Consider the following 23,554-nt stretch of genomic DNA (forward strand, 5'->3'; position numbering starts at 1 on the left):
TCAGTGTATCCTCGGTTACGGCTCCTCCAGACAGCCTCCTCGATAATCGATCCTCGACGAGCCTTTAGGGAAATTTGTTTTCCTTCGAGACGGCGCGCCGACATCCGTTTCCGGATCGCTGCCGGAGGACCTGGGAGTCTGGGATGCGAAAATGAGACAAATGACAAACGGCTCATTTCAGAGGACTCACGCGCGTCTGCTTGACGCCGGGACGACCGGCCGCCCTCCCCGACAGGCGCACGGACGTGAGGGCCCGCTCATCACTGCGCGCACTTCTGTGACGGCAGTTTTAATTACGTTTATTCTGCTGCTGGGCTCAAGTGTCAAGATTTTGAACAATCAAAATAGGTTTCATGTTTCTAAAGCTGAGAATCCTCGCTTATATTACAGCAATCTTCTTAGAATGCTTTTATACTTTTAGCACTTCCGGTTTGGTGAGCGACGTGATGGCTGCTTAAAGAACGTGCTCCCGACATTCGGTGCTAAAAGTTACCAACGACAACCGGAATACATAAAACATTTATTTTACAGTTTGGCTTAAGAGTGTTGGTCTTGAGAATGCCTAGAGGAAAAGGTGAAAAACGAACGCAGACTGAGTTATTTGACGGAGACGGAGCTAGCAGCGTGGTGGGGGACAACGACACTCCAACGCACCTCGAGGAAGACCAATCTGGGAGAGCGGACATGAGCCTCATACTGAAAGAATTGAGAGAGTTCAGGAAAGACAACGGTCAGCAGCTGAAAGAGATTTGTGAAGAAATAAACAAGACTAACACTAGAATTGCCGAGGCAGATGGGCGGATTGATGCGACTGAAACACGGCTACAGGTGACAGAGCTGCTACAACTACAGGTGCATCTGGATGCTAAGCTAACGGACCTGGAGGGTCGATCCAGACGGGAAAATATCCTAATCCACGGTGTTAAAGAGGGGGCGGAGGATAATTCCCCATCGATGGGAACTTTTGTGGAGGCTTTGCTGAGGGAGGGTTTGGACCTCCCGGCTACATTTGAACTACGAGTTGAGAGAACGCACCGCGCCCTGATGCCGAAGCCGCCCGGGGAAGCCTCGCCGAGGTCTATCGTAGTCAAACTGTCAAGCTACAGGACGAAAGAAGAATTGCTGAGACTAGCCTGGCAAAAGCGAGGATTTCAACATCTCAAAAGGAGGGTAAATCTGGATCATGACTACGCGCCTGATGTGTTTAGAAAACGAAGGGCGTATGCAGAAGCGAAAACGGTCCTGAGGGAGAGGAAGATAAGATTTCAAACTTCGTTCCCGGCCAGGTTAAGAGTCTTCTATGAGGAGGGAATTGTCGTATACAGATCGGCGGAGAAAGTGACTGATGATATGGCAAAGAGGGGGCTCCCGGTGTCGGTCATTAAGCACCCAGATTCACTTTTGCAACGGATCCGGCAGATTACCTGGCGCACCAGCAAGAGACCGGGGATCCGGGACAGAGCCGGCAGGAATGTTAACTACAAGGAGAAGCTAGAGGCCTTTAGGCACAAGGCCTCAGCGTGAATGGAAGTGAACTGAAAGCTGCTGTTTGCCGATAAACGGGGGAGTTTTTATTTTCAGTAGAGGAAGCCGAAGAGCTGGCTCCCACAAGAGAGAGACTTAAGACTATAATCACGTTCTGCACACTAAAGAAGCATTGTACAGGCTATAACTAAGAATATTCTGTAAGGGTTGGGGTATTAATCTTCAGCCATGCAGCCGACAGATGGACAATAACATGGAAGTAGGATATGAAGGCCCTCTCACACCTGTCAGGTGGGGAGGCTTTACCTCAGAGCCCTATCACCATCAGGGCTTAATCAGGGTCAATATGAAGACCCCACAGTGGGAAGTCTTATTTTATTGACCGCCCACCGTATGGCGAGGCACTCCTTTTCCACCGTACTGTAATTCACCTCCCTCTGGGCGAGCTTAGGGCTAATGTACCAACCAAGTCTCACGGCATTTCGTGTTATAGTCACGACATTTAATCTATTGATTCGTGTTCTCCAACACGATTTTCCCCTTTTTTTCATGTCACACAGAACGATTTTAAAAGCAATGTATTTCTATTGGTAGTGTGTTTCGTGCCTGCAACACGTCTTTTTGTCCGGTCGGGTCTTGGAAGACCGGAAGCTGTGTGGTTCATAAAAACATGTTCTTTATATACAGTCTATGGTTCTTACTCAATATCAAGCCACGATTATTGTTTTTAATAATGTCGGACTTTTTTTTGCCGTCATTGAGGAAAATAAATGGGGCTCAGAGCCTCAGAATACTGAAATCTGTATTTTTTTAAATCTTTTTTTCCTTCTAATTTGTTATTCTTTTCTAAATAACACACTGTTATTTACTCAACAATAACACACAAGTATCCTTGTTTTTATTTATTTGTTTAATTCCATAATCTCTGGCTTTTTTGGCGTCCGTCAGGAACTGAATTTCAAAATAAAATAACTGGAAACAGATACACAGCCACTGAACTGATTACCCAAGATCCTCAGCTATGGTTTAAGCTCGGTGATTGGATTGTTTAGCTGCAATGCACGTTGGGATATGGTGTTTATGCGATATGAAATCCGAAAAACTTTTTTTTTTTTTTTAAAACACGTGGCAACTTTATTAAAACAGCAGATGAAAAGATTTGTGGAAGGATACATTCTTCATGGGCTTCAATGGCTCTCTAGTAAAGGGCGTTTTATGGTTGCTTGTATTATCCTCAGATAGTGGTTTGTTTAAATAACTAGTGACATTTGAATAAATATTGAAAAAAAGGGCTCCAAAAAAGTCATATATATATATATCCTGGCCGGGTTAACCAGTCTGTATTTCTTCAAGCACCACAAGATTCATAGTTTATAAAGTACAATTCTGGGCCATTGATTGTGTCATTTCTCGAAACTCATACAGTAAAAATGCCTGTTTTGAAGCCTTAAAATGGTGCAGGAAAAGGACTTTACATTGTATTATACTTAAAGACAGGACTATTCAGTTAAGAGAAGAGAAAAAAGGAAAGAAAACTGTTATAATGGGTGATGTAACATTAATGACAGACATGAGGTCCTTGGCACTCAAGAGCAGTGGTTCCCAACCTGGGGGGTGCGCCCCACTTGGGGGGGCGCCAAAGATCGCAGGGGGGGCGCCAGGCCTCAGATGATTTGAGGCCAAATATCATATTTAGACTTTTTTCTTTTTTTCTTTTTTCTTTACATATAATTGCAACGCAATACATGATTGTCACTAAAAGCCTTGTCCCTACATTACAATAAAATATAAAAAATAATTGATTAATTAATTTGAATAAAGATTCAAGTTAGTAGCTATTATAGGCATAAAAAGACAGAAATGTATAATTCTTTCTTTAATATAAATGTTTCTTCTGCCCGTAAAGTGTCCAAACCAGGCTTTTCTGGATAAGCGCATTTTTAAAACATAGTCATTGTCCATGCCGGTTTCAGTTGGATTATTTGTCACAGTTGCTCCGATCAGATCGGTCTCCTTCATTTTGTAGATTATTTACGACTTTTGAATCCACATAAACACATTGGCAAAATCCAGTTTACTTTGAGCATGTGTTTTAAACAGTTTAATCCCTTTGTGAATTGTTTCCACTTGCGCCGTCCTTTCATTTCTTCATACAGCGGGAATCCAAATGAATTAATCCTGAGTCCAATAACCATCAAAGTCACTCCAATAGTGCTCCTTGATTACGCTTTCATCCTCCTTTAACAACATACTTCACATTCATCCAGTTTGTGACAGTAGTTGTAGCATTTTTGAGACTTTTAAACTTTAATTACCGCTGTTGCGCGTTTTTTTTAAGCTGTTGTTGGCCTGTGGAAAAATGTAATCATAAGAAATGACTCCGGAGAAGCTGCAGGTAGAGCCATAAGAAATGAATGCAACTGATTATTTAATGTTTAATGTTATAGGCAATAATTTAAGCTTTGTTAGTTCCAGGTTTAATATGTGCAATAAGTTCATTTCAATAAGTTTTGCAATAAACATTGAACCAGTCCGGCCCTCCACTAGTACCCATTTTTTTATTTTGGCCCACTGTGTATTTGAGTTTGACATCCCTGCTCTAGAGGGATCATTTTGTGATCATGGGGCATCACCCTTGTATACAGCATCAGGACAATATCATATGGAGTCAGACACTGGAAGTGTGCTGGAGGCTGATGCGTTGACTGGGACTGATGGAAGGATGAGGCTGATGAGACTGAAGAATCTGCGAGGAACGAACTAGCGGCAGAGGAATAATTATATATTAAAAGACAGCAGCCCCATAAGAGGCCAACCAGAGTGACAGAGTGTGTCACTTTGCTGAAGGATATTTGTGACCAGCTATCCAGGCCAGTCTCTAAAGACTTTCCAAGGTGTAAAAATGCTGCTGCCGGAGTACTGACTGGAAGTATTGCTGATATCATGTCTACCATCCTCTTAAAATACTCTGTCCAACAATATCAGTCTCAGGAAGAAAGGTGTTTTAACGCTGATTCAAAATAGCAGAGAAACATGCATTCGTGTACTCAGGAGGGGACATTGACAGAGGATTACTGAAAAAGTACACAGTAAACACTTCATATACTTGTAGGGGTAATTTCAGTAGTACTGAGTCCAACAGGATCAATCTCACAAAGTGACTAATGGCAACAAAAAATAATTCCCTCATCAAACTTAGCAGAAGTGGCTTGATTTTGTTCTCAGCAGGGGACTTTGTCAGAGGATTTCTCAAAAAATACACAGTAAAAGTACTTCAATGTATTGTTAGTATTAGGCTAACTAATACAAAGTCAAACAGTATCAATTTCATTAAGAACTAATGGTAAAATTGTCTTTTTATCACTCATCAAAGATAGCAGAAAACATGCATTATGTACTATGGAGGGGACTCTGACAAAGTACACAGTAAAATTACTTCATTTCATTTCTGGTAGCAGTTAAACTAATACCGAGTCCAACAGTGTCAGTTTTATTAAGAACTTGTAGTAAAAAATATTTGTATCAGGGCCGCCCCTCCCTACAGGCCGATCACGCAGACTGCGTGGGGCCTCACCTTGCGGAGGGAGCATCTGAAGCGCAAATGCGTACACGGATTGACCGTCCTCATCTGCGCTCTTATTTTGTACGGTAACTTCCGGTAGCAGAATATGAAAAACCGGTAGTTTTTTTGTTTCTACTTTCTAGTGATTTTATTTTTTGTTTTGAGAAGTAGAAAATGAAAATCATCCCGTTTTTTAAGTTTAGTAAATCCCTTTTTGACCATGATAAAGAAAAACGCCTTGTATTTCAATTTTGGTTTTTCAATTTTAAAACAAAAATTAAATATCCAGTCGTTTTTTGTTTTTGAATATCCATTTGTGAAAAGAAAATCCAATGACCAAAACATACACTGACCCCGCTGCCACACTTGGGTTGGTATTTTTCACTGATATTGTCCTTATCAGACTCTGAATGCAAGCTGTTAAAATAGCCACATACAATGTGAATGGTCTTGTAAATTCTATCAAGAGAAGTAAGATATTAACCGAACTAAAAAGAGATAAAGTTGGGTTGGCCTTCTTGCAGGAAACGCATCAATCGGATACAGAGCATGCTAAATGAAGAAGACTAGGCTTTAAACATCAGTACTCATCATCATATGCGGCTGGCCACAGGAGGGGGGTGGCAATATTCATTTCCAACAATATTAGTTTTGGACCCACGTTTGAAAAGAAGGACACAGAGGGGAGATATATATTAGTGAGAGGAAATCTAGGTGGTTCATTGATTTCTCTACTAAATATTATGCTCCTCCTAATTCAGATTTTTAAACAGATATTTCATTTAATTATAGCATAAACTCAGGGGGTCCTAATCTGTGGGGGGGATCTAAACATAAGATTGAATCCTAAACTGGACTCTTCAAATGTGCATATTGGGCAGCCCAAGCTGATAAACAAGAACATCAATTTGGCAATGGAGGATATTGGTTTGGTAAATCCTTCAAAGAGGGACTATCCTTTTTTTTCTAATCCACATTTGGCTCATTCAAGGATTGAAATCTGGAGCAGGATCAAAGAAACACGTTATATTAAACCAAGTTCCAAGATAAACATGACTTGTTTATGAGAACATCAAACAATGGTGTCGTATCAATATCATATCGGGCTTAAAAAGTGCATGAAATGCACAGGGGTTTTATCATGAGAATGCTGTGCGTACGATAATGCATGGATGATCATATCCTGGCTCAACACAAGCCTTAGAACCTTCCGGTCGAATGCATGAATGTGCGGGGGTTTTATCATGAGAATGCTGTGCGTACGAAATGCATGGATGATCATATCCATGTCTTCTTCTGCTGTTCACTTAAGTGTTTACTGCATGTCTTCTTCTGCTGTTCCCTTTAGTGTTTACTTCCTGCCTGTCTTCTTCTGCTGTTCCTGTTTAATTCCTGCCTGTCTTCTTCTGGTGTTCCCTTTAGTGTATACTTTCTGTCTTCTTCTGCTGTTCCAGTGTTTACTACCCTTCTGTCTTTTAACCTCTTTCGTTCTCTTCTTCTTTTTTTTTTCTTTACTGGGGAGAGTTTAGGCATCATGAATCCAACATTTCTATTTCGGCACAAAAATCCGCTGTTTGCTGACATAATAATGCACAAATTCTTACTGTTGCTTGATAAGACTGCACATGGCCCCTTGATCAGAGAGTTCTTATCGTTCTGTTCTTTCTCAATAGCAGAATGTCCATATTGAATCTGAATCAAGTATTGTAATAAGTATATATACCAGTGACGTGTGGTGAGGTTCATGGCTGGTGAGGCACTGACTCTTTCAGAGTCAGATTTACAAATATTATATTTTGACCTTAATCGAAATATTCTGTTATTTTCAAAAGCTTTTTTAGTCTGATTTTTCGATTAATTGTAAACAGACCGTTCAACAAAAGGATACCCAAAATCTAAATATTGGATTGTTCTTTCTTAGTAAAATCCCATTTTCATTACAAATGTGGTCTTCATTTAATTTCAAACCTTTATTTAATCAGATTGGTCCCTTGAGATCATAGATCTCTTTTTCAAGGAAGACCTGTCTTACCTTGACTTGAAGATGAAGTCCATGCTATCCTTCTGGACAACAATCTCTATTACTTTTTTGTAAAAGTCCTCCTTATCTTCCTGTAGTTTCAAAAGTCTAGTTTGTTGTTTGCGTCTACCGTCTCTGCGTAGAATAACAGTAGCAACAAGAACCTGTGGGCTCACGTGCGCCCCTTCAGTGCGGCAGAGGTTATGGCTGCCTCTCCTGGTGCTTTTTTCATTGTCGTTGTATGATGAGACCAGCGAGCCTAAATATCATATATACGTGAAATAAGTTATTTAGAGACTATGGATGGCGAGGATAAATGTAATAAAGGGATCTACAAACATTACATTGGTGACCTACAGTGAGATGGTAACAGGCATGCGCTTAGGGCCCGCTTTCCAGCCAGTTTCTGTGGGGTGACGCATTCTGAGGTGAGGCAGAGCTCATCTGTGCCTCACCTCACCCCACGGTAACTGGCTGGAGCGCGCTCACAAAATAAGTGCCCACGCTAAATTAGTGCCCGCGCTCCAGCCAGTTACTGTGGGCTTACGTGAGGCAGAGCTCGTCCCTGCCTCACTCCTCATCGCTCCCATGTAGCCTAGTTGTAGCGGAGCTCGGCAAATTTGCCGATTTTGACTATAAGAAGCGATTGGAATCATACAGAAATCACACTTACAACACAGATCAGTGGAGACATTTTATTATTATTATTATTTAGTTTTTCTTTAGTTTTTTTCCCGTTACATTGGAGTATGACAGGTGAGGCTCTCCCCTGACTGCACGTCGCTGGTATATACAGTAACTACGCCATGCACCATCTTGTTTTAACAACTAATTTTGGTTTGGAAATATTCCTGAAGGTGCAAGTATTGACTAATCTTTAACTATGTTAAGTGGAAAGTGTTTTGTGTCTTCAGGTGTCCGTGGTTTTCCAGAGATGGAGCATGCTGCTGCTAACGTCCACTACACCCTGCTGCTGGCTTGCGTGTTGGTGGCCTTCTCGCTGGGCGCCATCTTGTCGGGCTTCCTGGTGTCGTGGTACTGGAGCCGCAGCGCCACTCAGCAGGCCAGGAGGATGGGGAAAGACCCCGAGGTCCCGCACACCTTATCTCTACGGTCCCTCGCCAAGCTCAATGGACTGCTGGACGGACAGAAAAAGGTAGGGGGACTCACTGCACATAGATAATGTATGAAAAGAGAATGCCCTGTCATAAACCAGTATCTGAATGGGTAAAAAGGCTTTGATGGTTAACTGCTACCAGAACACGTAAAGGGTATAATGAGAACTCAACAGCGTCACACAGAAACAAAATAGTGATAGGAATGAGCTTTATGTCAACCACAGCAGGTTGGGAGACGAGCTGGTAAGCGTTGTACAGTTTGGTTAACAACTCTGAAGACGGTAGGTCAGGGAGAACACAGACTTTGACATAAAACTTTGGCAATTCAAACCATTTTCTTTGCAATGCAGCAGAACTGCAACGTTTGTCAGCCTAGGCTTTTTTTTATAAATAGAAAAGGATGTAAATCACAAAACAAAGGATCAGGTTTCTTATGCTCTTCTTCTTTTGTTATCTGGCAGGAGGACAAACATGACGTGTCCATCCTGAAGATGTACAGCTCCTTTATCCCCAACGGCGGCGCAGAGCCTCACCTCAACACTCCTGCGCACGCGGGCCTGCCGCTGGGAGACCCCGAGCTCAGCCTCTCCCTGGTAGGACAGCCTGCTTATACAAGTACTACAAAGATGACTCTTTGGCCCCTATCTTCAAGCTTCCTATAGCTTGTTGGGGTCTCCCAATGAACACGTCCCCATTGTGTCGTATGATTGAACTTGTATTTCAATTTAAACTTGTGAATTAAAAAAAGAAATCAAATGAAAAATGTTATTACATTTAACTGAAAGGGGCACTCCAGTGATGTTACACTTAAAGGTCCTCCAGAATCTTTGGGAGCACTCCTGTGTTACCAGAAAGAAATGACTGAATCACAATTGTTCAGCCTGTGTCAAAAAGGTTACAAATGAAGAGGATTAATATTATGTTGAAAAAAGTCATATTATATACTGTATACATCCTAAAGAAATCTTAACAATGTAATAACAAATGTTATGAAGAAATCACAGTATGTCATGAAAAAGCCATGGTGATGCATGCCGTAAAGTCAATAATAACTATTTCAAAAGTCAGAAGTTGAAATGTCATAGAAAGTCATTAAAGAAGTCATAGTATAGTAGGTCATAAAACGTCTTAAAATAATTTGTTATAATATCCTAGTTTGGTATGTCATTAAATATTAAAATAAATGTTGTCACATACCATGAAAGAGTCATAGCTTTATTATTCATTAAAACGTGATAAGATTATTAAAAAGTAATATCAAATTGAATTGAAAGAAAAGTAAAAAGTCATGGTGTAGGATGCTATAAAAAAAGGTCTGCATGGTATCTTATAGAACATATGAAAAGAAGTGTTCTACAAAAAAAAGATCATTCCTTTTTCCTGTAATGCATGTAGACAGAAACATGATGGTCTTATTAATGTGTCATTTCTAATAATGGGTATAATCTCTGTTAAGTCTCTGTCTCAGGGAGATGGAGATCTGTCCGGCCTGCCCACGCCTGTCTCTACCCCCGAGCTCCCCATCAAGAACATGAAGGCCCTGCGGCACCATCAGTATGAGAGGAACCAGAACTGCAACAACGCGGCGGACAGCAGCCACAAACCTACGCCGTGTGGCTCCACATCCAGTCTGGGTTTCATGGCTGTTGTCAGGAACTCTATGACACAGCAGGTGTTCCCCTTCTCTCATCACCATGGCAACAGTTTGAACAATGTAGCAGCACATGGAGCCGCTACCTCTTCAACTTCACTGCATCTGCCTGATGAAAGGAACATCTTGAATGATGAGCAGGCAGCAGAAGGCGGAGGACTACCTCATCATCACCTCTCCCAGCAGTCCCTGCCCCAGAGAGGGGGGGGGGCAGTCCGCGCTGGACGAGCTCCTCAAACACATCCACGAGGTGAGCGCGTCAGGAACCGGCGGCATCAAGGTGCTCACCTCCACCTCCTCATCTGGAGCACATCATCATAATCACCACCCTTATTATAATAATAATCCCCACAGCCAGACCAGCACCCACTACTACAGCCACAGCCATCACCATAGCAACCACCACAACAATAACAGCAGCAACGGCGTTCACCATCAGCAGCAGCAGATCCCTGAGAACGACTCAGCTCCATATTACAGCACCTCCACTCTGCCAAGGGATGCTCCCACTCAGAACTCCTCCTCCTCTGCTTCTTCTTCCTCGTCATCCTCTGACAACCCCACCTCTTCCACCTCCATCCAGTCATCCAACTCTACTTCCTCCTCAACGGCACTCCAGCAGCAGGTGATTCCAGAAAGACCAGGAAGAACAAGTGTCTCAGTCACACGCCACCACTCCCAGCGCCACTTGCTCATCAAGATGGGCAGCGGGGGCCGTGCCGCGCCGCGTCACCACAGCTTCAACCAACGGACGCCGCAGCAGGCACACTTTTTGGCCAGGATGAACACCAACAGCAGCAGCAACGGACCTCCAGGCGACAGCATGGCGGCTGACATGAGCAGAAATGCCAAATGCGAGAGGCAGGGGCCTCCAGTCGCCAGCGCCTGCCTGACGCGGCAGCACAGTTACAGTGAAGGGCCACATGTGCAGCGGGCGGCAACCGTCCGGAGAACACTCTCGCTTAAACCCGAGGTCCCGCCAAAACCGCTGTTCCTTCCAAACACAGCGACATCATCAATGGCAGAGGCGGGAACATTCAAATACTGAGACTATAGGAGGCTTCTTCAGTCAGCACTCTGAATTGTCTGCAGGGATTGTGAGAAATTGCTAAATTGATGCAACGAATGACACAAAAGAGTCCTAATTAAAACCCCTTCAAGCACGAGGGGACTGCTAATGGCAACCTTCACCTCACCATAGACTGCGGATAAAAACTGGCGAGTCTGAAAAACATTCCAGAAGCGGGGTGAAAGATGTTAATGATTTAAAAGGAGTTAAGGCTTGAGATGGCCTAATAAAAATCCATGATTAATGCAGTTTTCTTATGAGCGCTTTGATCTGCTGTCCGGATTGCACCTTGGCACAGCGCCGGATTTGATTTGCAAAGATTAATAAAGCAGGGAATTGTACTGTTGCGGCCCTAACATGAACTGAATCTCGGACTGTGGGAGTGTTCACTCTCCTTTTCTGTGATTAAACGAGTACAAACCCAGAAAAAACCCACTGAAATTAGGTTTTTGTTATCATGTTCGATGGAACACATCAGCATCATAGGAAAAAGACGGTTCTGCTTCATGAGCTGTAGTCAAACATTTAAATATGGGGATCCAGTTAAGGGCAGCTGCCACTGATAGTACATAGTGAGTCCATATTGGGATCTGAGACACAATTACAACCTAAATGGAGCGTTGGATGTTAACTTAAAGGGGACCTATCATGCAAAATGCACTTTTTGATGTCTTTTATACATAAATATGTGTCCCCGGTGTGGAGATGTGTCACATTTTTCATGGGCGCAACCCATACTCAGCTCTGCTGCTCATCCCACAAATGCATGTTCGTCACAAATGTGGCACCATTAAAAATGGAAATAAACAGGCTTTCCAATGGTATAAGATGTATTGCCAAGAAGCATTGTTACAACAAAGAAATAATCTACCAAACACAGATTTCCTTACTTTTTGTGTTAAGTTTATATGGTACAGAGCTAAGATGGATATCTGATTAATTATCCCTTCCATTTAGAAATTCATGCACTCAGTCCTCTACTTAAAGTCTGTAATTTGTATGTTTAAATTACTGAATTGATTGTCTTACTAATTAATATTAATATTTAATGTATAATTGTTCTCAAATGACTAAATTTGCCCACTCTCTTTTGCATTTGTCTTTATCTATCAAGAGCTTCCAAAGCTCAGAGCTGACTCTTTATAATGTGATCTATAAGATATGTTTAAAAATATGTTAAAATGTATAAAACTGCATTAAATCCAAGAGGCTGTTATCAATTTATTATCAATATCAATCAAGATCAAATGTTTTCTCGTCAACTGCACTGAGCTATGTAGTTTTGACAGGACTTTTCCAGATGCCGGAAAATCAGAAGGGGAACCTACAGAGCAGGAGAGACAGCTCTTCTGTTTCTCTTACCTCTGCTGCAGCGGGCTTCATTTACATTGTTTTCACTGTACAATTGACTATAACACAGTTTTATCAACTACTGTTTTACATTTGCAACCATAATATAAAAAACAAGCAATACACATTGAAGTAACCATGGTAGCAACACATCTCCATGACCTGCATGATTGTATAGAGGCAACTCGTGTAGGCCCAAATATTTCACTCAAAATGGACACGCTCATGTAACATCAGTGTTATTTGTTGTTACTTTGTAGAATAAATTCTTATAAAAGATATTCTTGGCTACATATTTTACTGTGAGGACAGCAGGACTGGTGCTCTGAATCCGAATATCTGAAAGAGGTCCGTTCCAGTTCCGTGCTGGAGCTAGTTTGGTTCCCACATGGTTTCAACCGACCAGAGCAGCTTTCTGTTGCTAGAAAGTAGTAATTCCCGGTCTGACTGTCAAATTAGTAACGTCTACTAATGGGTATTTCATAATCGTCTGCTGTCTGGAAATGGTAGTTTCGCCACGGCAGACGCACATTAATAACATCTTCTGCGTTTCATAAATACGTTTGATAGTGTAAGTGCAGACGGATTGCCACAGTTGTCTTTTCCTAAGTCTTGAGTTAAGGAAAGCTCTATCATCTTTCCTTAACCCTGTGACGTTTCTTACAGAGGTTAAGAAATAGTGGTTAGGAAAAGATGATAGGAAATAATATTTGACAATTTGACTGCAACCTTCAGCTGCAACTCATGAATAGTTTATGACACAAATGAAGTCATAAGCACACATTTTGAATAAAAGCGCCAACTAGTGGGCCACCCCAGAATGATTGTATTAATGACAAAATGGATTAGGTTTGTTAATGTGGATAGTTCTTATTTCTGTGGACTTTTGTGAAATTTGTGAGAGAACAGAATATAGAACTGCAGCACACAATGAGGCTATAACCAGAGTTATACTCACTTACATTAAAAATGTTTTTAAGGAATCCAGGGACTGTAATCATAAAGCTCCCTAGCACAAAGAATTGCCCCTAGTGACGAAATTCTAAGAAAGTCTAACTAATAATGTATTGGTGTAATATAAATCGGATGCAATTTGCCCTCAGGTCTGATATAGGTCTCTTAGTTGCTTACATGCATTTGTGAAGATGGCAATATATTTATTTTTTTAAGTGCACCGTAGTTTAAGTAAACTGTGAATCAGATTGAACGTGGGCCTCCACAGTTTCACTTGTTATTTCAGACCTTGATCAGCAGGTGGCAGCATTAAATGTGCAAACAACTTTACACTGTTTATATGCAAACAACCTAGAGATTAGTGAGTAAGTACAAATATTATGTAAAATATTCCAAATTTGTCAAGCTACCTCTGCATTTTTTTTAATGGGACATGAACCGAAAGGTGCGACCCTTTGGTCCCAAGGCCAAGTCCTTACAGACTGAGCCATTGCCGCCCCCTTTATGAAGTGAGATAGCGCCGTGGATGGCTGCTTGGTGTTGCGGTGTTTTGTCTTGTTTTGTGCGTTAATTCAGTTTATACAATTAGTACACCATGGTCTTTCACCAGAAATGAGCTCCTAAAAATCAGAGGAACAACTCCAGCACTTTTGTTTCCCACTTTTCTCAGCTCTTCTGGGGAACTATTGGACATTCTTAAAGGTTAAAGGTGCGTTGACCTGCATCAGAGCAGTGAAACGCCATAGGAGAAGGAGGTGGGCCGGGACGCAGCCGCGGAGTCCGCACTCCGTTACCTGGAATATTCCTTTAAAATGTTCGTTCTCTGAGCAATAAACTGGACGAACTTCAGCTGCTGGTGGGGAAAAACAGAGACTTTTCTTCATCTTCCGTTTTGTGCTTCAGAGAGATTTGGCTGTTTGGATCAATCCTTGTTCCGAGCGGATCGAGACACGGAGCTCTCCGGCAAATCGAAAGGTGGAGGAATATGCTTTTATACTAACAGTTGCTGGTGTGACAATGTAACTGTGATTCTGCAGCACTGTTCTCCCACCATGGACACGTTTATTATCAACTGCTTCTATTCCCCACGTGAGTTCTCCTCATTCATAGTGGTTAGTACTGTTTACCAACCCAGTCTCACATCTAAACATGTAATAACTACGTTGGTCCACAACTTGGGACGTAGTATTTCTACAAAAACGCCTCTGAAATTGTAGGATTTCTACGTTTTTTTTCACCATTCATTTCCAATGGCTGGCATCTATGTCACGTGATCTTCAACTTTCTCTCCGCAGAAATAAAAAAACATGGCCGACCTTCGTTTTATTCTCGGTAGAAAATGCCTATTTTAAGGTTAGTTTGGCCATTAAAATGCGTTTTGATGTCATTTGATGCGATAAATATGAGTTGTTATTTCAGATTATGTGTGCAGTGGATGTACATGATCTTTAGTTTGCTAGTTATTACGAAGAATACTTCAGGAAATTGTGTAAATACAACGTTTTCATTGTTACCAAGGTGGTTGCTAGGGACGCTGCTATCGATATTATGTCTGTTATGTTGTGTAACTGTTTAATGGTGTTATCTTTATTGCTACAAATAGAGTTAACTACGGCAGATATGTCATATTTAATGCAGCCGAAACGTGTATTACAATGCCGTTATGTGATGACTTTCAAAGAGAAAAGCAAGCCCACTCGGAATAATGTATTATTTAATTTTTTTATACAGTCTATGGTTGCTACAGAGGATTGTGGGTAATGTCCGTCAAACTTCCGGGTTTCTCCATGGGATCTTATTTTGGAAAAAGTATGTATTGAAGTCAATGGAGAGAGAAAGATTATCTTTCGATCCCGTTTGAATTGTGCCACGAATTACACATATGATGTTTGTCAATCTTAAATAATAATTTCCATGTCAAAAAAGTCACAGTTTGTCGTAAAACTGTTGAAATATAAGACTATGAAATGTGTGTGTATGTACAGCTCTCAACATGCCCAGACTTGTAGTGATTTTCACCTCTTTTAATACTTGTAATACCACATTACGTCACACGTTTGATGCGCACCCGTGATTGAAAATCTCTTTATTTAAAAAATACGGGGAATACGGATCTCGGGGTCTCCCTCCTCCCTGTGCGCAGATGCAACGCGTCATATGACGTCACATGTTTGGCATGTCTCGATTGAATATGCTTTATTTAAAACAAAAACAAGTACAATAAACAAAGCAGTCTTCACAACGGCCGGACAAAATACTTTGAGCCGCCCTATAGCCAAAGCCCGAGACACTGTTTAAAGCATAATAAAGACAATATATAGAGAGCATAATGGAAAATAACGTATCTATGCCACAATTTTAGATGCCGGGTAGCAATAAAGATAACACCATTAAACAGTTACACAACATAACAGACATAATATCGATAGCAGCGTCCCTAGCAACCACCTTGGTAACAATGAAAACGTTGTATTTACACAATTTCCTGAAGTATTCTTCGTAATAACTAGCAAACTAAAGATCATGTACATCCACTGCACACATAATCTGAAATAACAACTTATATTTCTCGCATCAAATGACATCAAAACGCATTTTAATGGCCAAACTAACCTTAAAATAGGCATTTTCTACCGAGAATAAAACGAAGGTCGGCCATGTTTTTTTATTTCTGCGGAGAGAAAGTTGAAGATCACGTGACATAGACGCCAGCCATTGGAAATGAATGGTGAAAAAAAACGTAGGGATCCTACAATTTCAGAGGCGTTTTTGTAGAAATACTACGTCCCAAGTTGTGGACCAACGTAGTTATTACACGTTTAGATGTGAGACTGGGTTGTGTTTACATCCCACCGCATGCGAACGTGCAGGAGGCGCAGTGCACACTCGCCGACCAGATACTGTGTGTGGAGAGGACTTATCCGGACTGCCTAGTTATTGTTCTTGGTGATTTTAACAAAGGCAAACTCAGTCATGAACTCCCAAAATACAAACAGTTTAATAAATGGGTTAGTGTTGGTAATTGTGGGTGTGCCTAGTGGAGGTGTGTCATTGTCACGGGGTGATTAAGATCACCGTTGCACCTGCTTATGGTTAAGTTTTGTTGGTCACAGAGGGGAGGGGGAGCATTCATTTTTTCTGTTGACCACACGAACCGCAGAAGATAGCACTTATAACCACATTAAACTCATCTTAACATTAACGATACTTACCACCTTGTACCATCTTTCCTCTGGAATCAATAAACTGGATTACTCAATTTACTCTACAACTTGGACTGTGCTTATTTCCATGGACATAGCGTGTCGGATGGATCTCCCTGCGTTTTGCCTCTCAGCGGCAAGATTGTAGCAACTCTATCCACCAGTTAAAGGAAATAAAACAGATATGTTGTATCCAGGGCCGTATCCACCATTGAGGTCACCGAGGTCCGGACCTCGGTAATAATTTCCGAGCTGTGTATATAACAAAACGTGTGAAATAACTGCACTAAACAGGGTTCTTTGTAGTACTTCCATTTACTGCCGATGGGGGCGCTGCATAACTACGTAGCCTCGATTAAAGCAAACAGAAGAAGACGACATGTATCAACCATCAACAAACCACCGCAGCCCGGACTTGTATCGGAGCAGCGGAGGAGTGATGAGGTATCTAGAGATCTGAGTCCAGAGGAGAGATGAGGTATCTAGAGATCTGAGTCCAGAGGAGGAGTGATGAGGTATCTAGAGATCTGAGTCCAGAGGAGAGATGAGGTATCTAGAGATCTGAGTCCAGAGGAGAGATGAGGTATCTAGAGATCTGAGTCCAGAGGAGGAGAGATGAGGTATCTAGAGATCTGAGTCCAGAGGAGGAGTGATGAGGTATCTAGAGATCTGAGTCCAGCGGGCTGCTTGTGTTTCTGTTCATCAGGACATCATATGACCAGCAGATCCTGTGTGAACGCTCTACGTTAATCAGTGGACGTCCGACAACATGCACACTAACTTATATTGCAGCTATAGGCTATACTTTGGTTTACATTGCGTGAATAAACTAGCTAGAGAGCTAAAGTTAATTACATTCATCCAATGTCAGAAGGATTACCTTTTAACAAACGTTGTAATGCTTTTCTTTCATTTCAATTTGAGTAAAACATTGAAGATATAACATTGTATTGTTTTCTTTTTACACTGACTCAGATATAATGAAAAGACTACTTCAGTCGAAGCTCAGCTTTGGTAAGGAAGAGACAGGACAGGCAGAGAGAAAGAGAGAGAGAGAAAGTGATGGAAGTCAGGGAGGAACTGCAGGTACAGTCACACAAAAGAATGTAGGCTTAATAACCCCATCTATCTATCTAACTATCTATTTATCTATAACAATAGTCTTCATTTACACTATAGACAATAGGCATAATTTTAAAACAACATATATCTATTGCAGTTATGATGTCATAATAACATACAATTGTATAAAACCACACAATTTGCTTACATCTTTGTTCTCTTTTGAGAATCAAACAAAATATTTAAATAAAAAAAATAATGCAAACAAGTGAAATTAACTAAATTGCTGAATTGTACGGTGGCCCGGAAGTGCAAGACACCACAGCATTTCACAAAACACCACAGCATTTCACAAAACACCACAGCATTTCAGAAAACACTACAGCATTTCAGAAAACACTACAGCATTTCAAAAAACGCTGCAGCATTTCAGAAAACACAACAGCATTTCACAAAACACAACAGCATTTCAGAAAACACAACAGCATTTCACAAAACACCACAGCATTTCAGAAAACACTACAGCATTTCAGAAAACACAACAGCATTTCACAAAACGCCGTAGCATTTCACAAAACACCACAGCATTTCAGAAAACACTACAGCATTTCAGAAAACACTACAGCATTTCAAAAAACGCTGCAGCATTTCAGAAAACACAACAGCATTTCACAAAACACAACAGCATTTCAGAAAACACAACAGCATTTCAGAAAACACAACAGCATTTCAGAAAACACAACAGCATTTCACAAAACACAACAGCATTTCACAAAACACAACAGCATTTCACAAAACACAACAGCATTTCACATTGGACGGAAAGGGTATTCCTTTAGGGAGAACACTTCTTGTTTGTGATTGGACAGAGCCAGCCAGAGAAGCACTGCTGTGATTGGTTGTTTTTTCTGCCAGTCAAGAAATGACGCTTCGTGATCGGTCAGCACCCGACAGCGCAACATGTCCCAACACATCAACCGTTAGCTGTTAGCACACACTCAGAGCTCACAGCTCCTCATATCTGTTCAGAAACTGGACAAAAGTTAAACATGTACAAACCACAGACTGTCTATGTCATGGCGAATACAGTCGCTGCTTTATTTATGTCTGTATGACGCTGTTGTGAGTGTGGACGGAGCAGCTACAGGTTAGTTTAGCCTGATGGATCCGATTCCATTCAGAAAACACGCATTTTAAAAGCTTTTCGCCTGCCGTCTTGTCTGCAGACTTGTCAAAGCATTAATTCATGGTTTTTACTAACCGGTATCAGTATGTAGTTACTTCGGCATCACTTTGAAACATGTATTACAATTCAATCACGGTCAATATGTTCATTTTGTTGTCGAGTTTCACCGCAGCTGTCAGTGTTTACTCCTGTCATTCAAACAAGACGTGCTGGAGAGGGGGCGGATCGATCAGGCTAAACTAACCTGTAGCTGCTCCGTCCACACTCACAACAGCGTCATACAGACATAAATAAAGCAGCGACTGTATTCGCCATGACATAGACAGTCTGTGGTTTGTACTTGTTTAACTTTTGTCCAGTTTCTGAACAGATATGAGGAGCTGTGAGCTCTGAGTGTGTGCTAACAGCTAACGGTTGATGTGTTGGGACATGTTGCGCTCGGGTGCTGACCAATCACGAAGCGTCATTTCTTGACTGGCAGCAAAAACAACCAATCACAGCAGTGCTTCTCTGGCTGGCTCTGTCCAATCACAAACAAGAAGTGTTCTCCCTAAAGGAATACCCTTTCCGTCCAATGTGAAATGCTGTGGTGTTTTCTGAAATGCTGTTGTGTTTTCTGAAATGCTGTTGTGTTTTCTGAAATGCTGTTGTGTTTTGTGAAATGCTGTTGTGTTTTGTGAAATGCTGTTGTGTTTTGTGAAATGCTGTTGTGTTTTGTGAAATGCTGCGGCGTTTTGTGAAATGCTGTTGTGTTTTGTGAAATGCTGTTGTGTTTTCTGAAGTGGTGTAGCGTTTTCTGAAATGCTGTTGTGTTTTGTGAAATGCTGTTGTGTTTTGTGAAATGCTGTTGTGTTTTGTGAAGTGGTGTAGCGTTTTCTGAAATGCTGTTGCGTTTTCTGAAATGCTGTGGTGTTTTCTGAAATGCTGTTGTGTTTTCTGAAATGCTGTTGTGTTTTCTGAAGTGGTGTAGCGTTTTCTGAAATGCTGTTGCGTTTTCTGAAATGCTGTAGCATTTTCTGAAATGCTGCGGTGTTTTCTGAAATGCTGTTGTGTTTTCTGAAATGCTGTGGTGTTTTCTGAAATGCTGTTGTGTTTTCTGAAATGCTGTGGTGTTTTGTGAAATGCTGTGGTGTCTTGCACTTCCGGGCCACCGTAGAATTGCTTTTAATTCACTGGCAGGAGCGACAAGTGAGAAGGAGCAAAAAGTGAACAACGAGGGAGAGATTGAACAAAGAGAAAGAGTAGAGGACAGAGAGAGTAATGAACAGGAAGAGGACAGAGAGAGTAATGAACAGGAAGAAGAAAGAGAGACTAAAGTAGATGGAAGAGAGGGTGCAGGTTATGGAAAGGAGAGAGACATGGAAAATGAATGTTGACAATGTTTTAGGATCATTTTAGCCTCTTCTGCATGTCCAGATCATTAATAGTAACAATCAACTGATTCTTATGCATTACACTTTCAAAAATAATTGATGCTGCAGCCCACTGACATGGTTTGAAATCAATATATTATCCAATTTGTGACCCCCCACAGGCCTTAAAAAGCACCTAACTAGATCATGAAAATCTCAAAAATCTCAGGGGGGGTATACCCCCGAACCCCCTTATCATGTTTGGACCTCGGTATTTATGAAATCCTGGATACGGCCCTGGTTGTATCAGCTGTACAATTTACCAAATAAATGGTGTTCTTAGTTCCCCTAAAGGCTGCACCTCTAGTCACCAGTCTGTCAAGCTCCTGAAGTTGGCAGACGACCAGTGGCGACTGGTCATTACTAGCCCCACCTAGTGTCAGCAGAAAGTATTACAAATAATGATTACAAAAAATGCAAAAAAAAAAATATATATATATATATAAAATATATTTTAAGATCATGTTTAATCATCTGATTCGTCTGCACATTTCTGTTTTAGTCTGTGTTCTTCTAATTAGTGTCTACAGTGTGTGCCTATTGAGCTGTTTAGAGCCATGTGGGACAAAACCTGATCATGCCCCTCCCTCTCACTGTCTAAGTGAACGGTGACTGTAAAAACTACACTGCGCATGCTCAGAGTATTTTCCTATTTAATGTGTGTGGCAAAAAAATAATGACCATAGGGGCACAGAGCTGCCATCCCCACCATACGTCATCTCACATGATTCAGAGCTGATTGGCTGTAAGTACGTGTGCCGCGAAAAGTGTGGTGTGTGAAGAGGAGACGAGAGAGCTGCAGTGACGCGTCCTAAAACCCGGAAGTAAGCTGCGCATGGCGACAAAAAAGCAATGAGATTTCTCCATAGGATTTTATAAAATAGCTCGAAATAAGATCTGTGGGAAACGTACCTGTTAGATAAATGCACGTTTTGTTCAGCCGGATAATATCCACATGTCTACCCTACTTTTATAATTTTTTAATCATAAATCTATCGATTAGATTTATGATAGACTTTTGAAACTACAAGAAGATAAGGAGGACTTTTACAAAAAAGTTATAGACATTTTTGTCCAGAAGGATAGGCAAATGGACTTCATCTTCAAGTCACGGTAAGACCGCAATTGTATTGAAAATGGGATCTTACTAAGAGAGAACAATTCAATATTTAAATGATAAAATTACATTTTTTGGGTATCCATCTGGTACGCTGCTGCTACAGCTAAGGATAATGGCTGCAGCCTGTCATCCGCTCTGCAGAGAGGGTGATCGGCTGCCATCCCTCCACGACCTGCACGCCTCCAGGACCCTGAGACTGCAAGAAAGTTTGTGGCCTACCCCTCCTGTTCACCCCCCTCCCCTCTGGCAGGAGGCTGCGCTCCATCAGGACCAAAACCTCTCTCCACCTGAACAGTTTATTCCCCTCCGCTACCAGCCTTGTCAACAAGGCCCGGGACCCCCACTGACACTGACTTTTATCCACCCCATAATAATAATAATAATAATAATGGGTTGTATTTGTAAAGCACTTTGTATTTGAAGACAAATCCCGAAGTGCTACAAGCAGTAAGCATAGAAGAATATAAAACAGCACAGAACACGGTAGAATGAATAGTAAAGAACAGTAAAAAAGGGTAGTAACAAATAAAAAGTTCTAGGAAAAGGCTCTATTGAAAAGATGGGTTTTGAGGCCTTTTTTTAAAAGCATCCACGGTCTGTGGTGCTCTCATATGGTCGGGGAGAGCATTCCACAGACTGGGAGCAGCCGAGCAGAAGGCCCGGTCTCCCATAGTGCGGAGCTTGGTCCTGGGGGGTTTGAGGAAGTTGGCTTTGCTGGAGCGGGAGCTCCGTGAGGAAGTATTAGGGGTGAGGAGTTCCTTGAGGTAGGGAGGGGCAGTTCCATGGATACACTGGTGGGTGAGGAGGGAGACATTGAATTCGATCCTCAGTTCCACGGGGAGCCAGTGTAGTGATTTAAGGATGGGGGTGATGTGATCATATTTGCGCACCCTCATCAGGATCTTAGCAGCGCTGTTCTGGATGTACTGGAGCTTCTGGATGCTTTTGTTAGGGATCCCGATGAGGAGTGCATTGCAATAGTCCAGCCTGGAGGAGACAAAGGCGTGGACAAGCTTTTCGGCGTCGGACAGAGTGAGTGTGGGGCGGAGTTTGGCGATATTCCTGAGGTGATAGGAGTTCTTGCACAGCTGTTTAATGTGAGCCTCAAAGGTCAGATGGGCGTCCATTTTGACACCTAGGTTGGTGATTGTTGAGGAGAGGGTAATGTCCTGGCCGGAGAAGGTGATGGTGGTGATAGTGGATGCATGGGCGTCGCAGCCATTATATGAGGGTGGGACAAGTCTCCCCCACTTTTTCAAATGATTAGTTTAGACCCCCCCACTTTTACTATGCGGAACTCCGTACCATGTTTTCACTGCTACTTTGTACCAAGGCAGATTCTCACATAGCGCGCGCATGTTCAAGGAGTGTTGTCATAGTTGGACAGCTCAGATCTGTTGTATGAAGCGATGCCGGTAGTGGAGGTAAGGCACACACACCAAATGTTCAGGAAATGGTTAATACAGCGAAAATCAAAGCTGACGATCTCTTGGTTTGATATGTTTTCTCCCCCAGACAACATGGACATAAGAACATTTTTTTCAAAGAAGAGGAAAGTAAGTCATCAGCTGGTAGCAGTTAATCAGTTAACAGTGATGGCGGCGTCTCACTTCTGGAGAGGAGTTTCGTCTTTATGTCATGATAGAGAGATACAAATACTGAATAGTTTAGATGAGAAAAGGCATCGAAATGCCAGGTTACTAGTATTTATCAGTATTTATTATCACTTCACCACCTCTCTTGACATCTAGGCACTTGAGAGTGAGTCAGAGGCAGAATACAGGGACAGTGGAGAGAGGTCCATTGCTGAGGTGAAAGGGAAATGACAGTTGAGAGTAAATTGTGATGTGGACTCTCATCCCAGGATTTTAAGGAAATCAGTGGGGATATTGAACAGGAAACATTTCAGTCAAGGGGCATCATATGACCAATATAGACAGAAGAGCAACATTTATTTGAACATTTAAGTCAATGATACCATTCCTAGGTGAACTTAACATCCGTATGGAGTCAGATCAGTCTCAATATTAATAAATGCTCACAGAAGGATTCACAAATGTATTTTGCGATTTATATATAAATGACTCTCCACAACAATATCTCTCAATGCACTCACAAATATTTATTGTTGTATATAAATGTACAAAAAATGGGCATTTAAACTGCTTTTGATTAATTCAAAGACAGCTCTGAATTAATAATCAAATATGTTTCCTTTCTTTACTACTGAAATTACAAAATGTACCCATCATTTTCCTCATGCTAGTATAGCCACATAAAAGTATCAAACCACCTGTTAAAATGCACCAGAATACAGGAAATCTATATATTTTTTCGCCCCCACACCCCCGTTAAAAATGTC

General features: G+C 41.6%; 1 protein-coding gene across 1 annotated transcript in view; it reads left to right on the forward strand.

Annotated features, from left to right (window-relative positions):
• LOC117479235 (semaphorin-6D-like) overlaps positions 1 to 12,486 on the forward strand; it is an 82,709-nt gene extending 70,223 nt beyond the window's left edge. Inside the window, 4 exon segments of the mRNA XM_034126258.1 lie at positions 7,982 to 8,223; positions 8,647 to 8,778; positions 9,642 to 10,049; positions 10,051 to 12,486. Of these exon segments, the coding sequence (XP_033982149.1) occupies positions 7,982 to 8,223; positions 8,647 to 8,778; positions 9,642 to 10,049; positions 10,051 to 10,884 (1,616 nt within the window). The 3' untranslated portion in view covers positions 10,885 to 12,486.
• The last annotated feature ends 11,068 nt before the right edge of the window (positions 12,487 to 23,554 follow it).

The sequence above is a fragment of the Trematomus bernacchii genome, unplaced genomic scaffold, assembly GCF_902827165.1.
Source record: "Trematomus bernacchii unplaced genomic scaffold, fTreBer1.1, whole genome shotgun sequence".
In the NCBI taxonomy this organism is placed as follows: domain Eukaryota; kingdom Metazoa; phylum Chordata; class Actinopteri; order Perciformes; family Nototheniidae; genus Trematomus; species Trematomus bernacchii.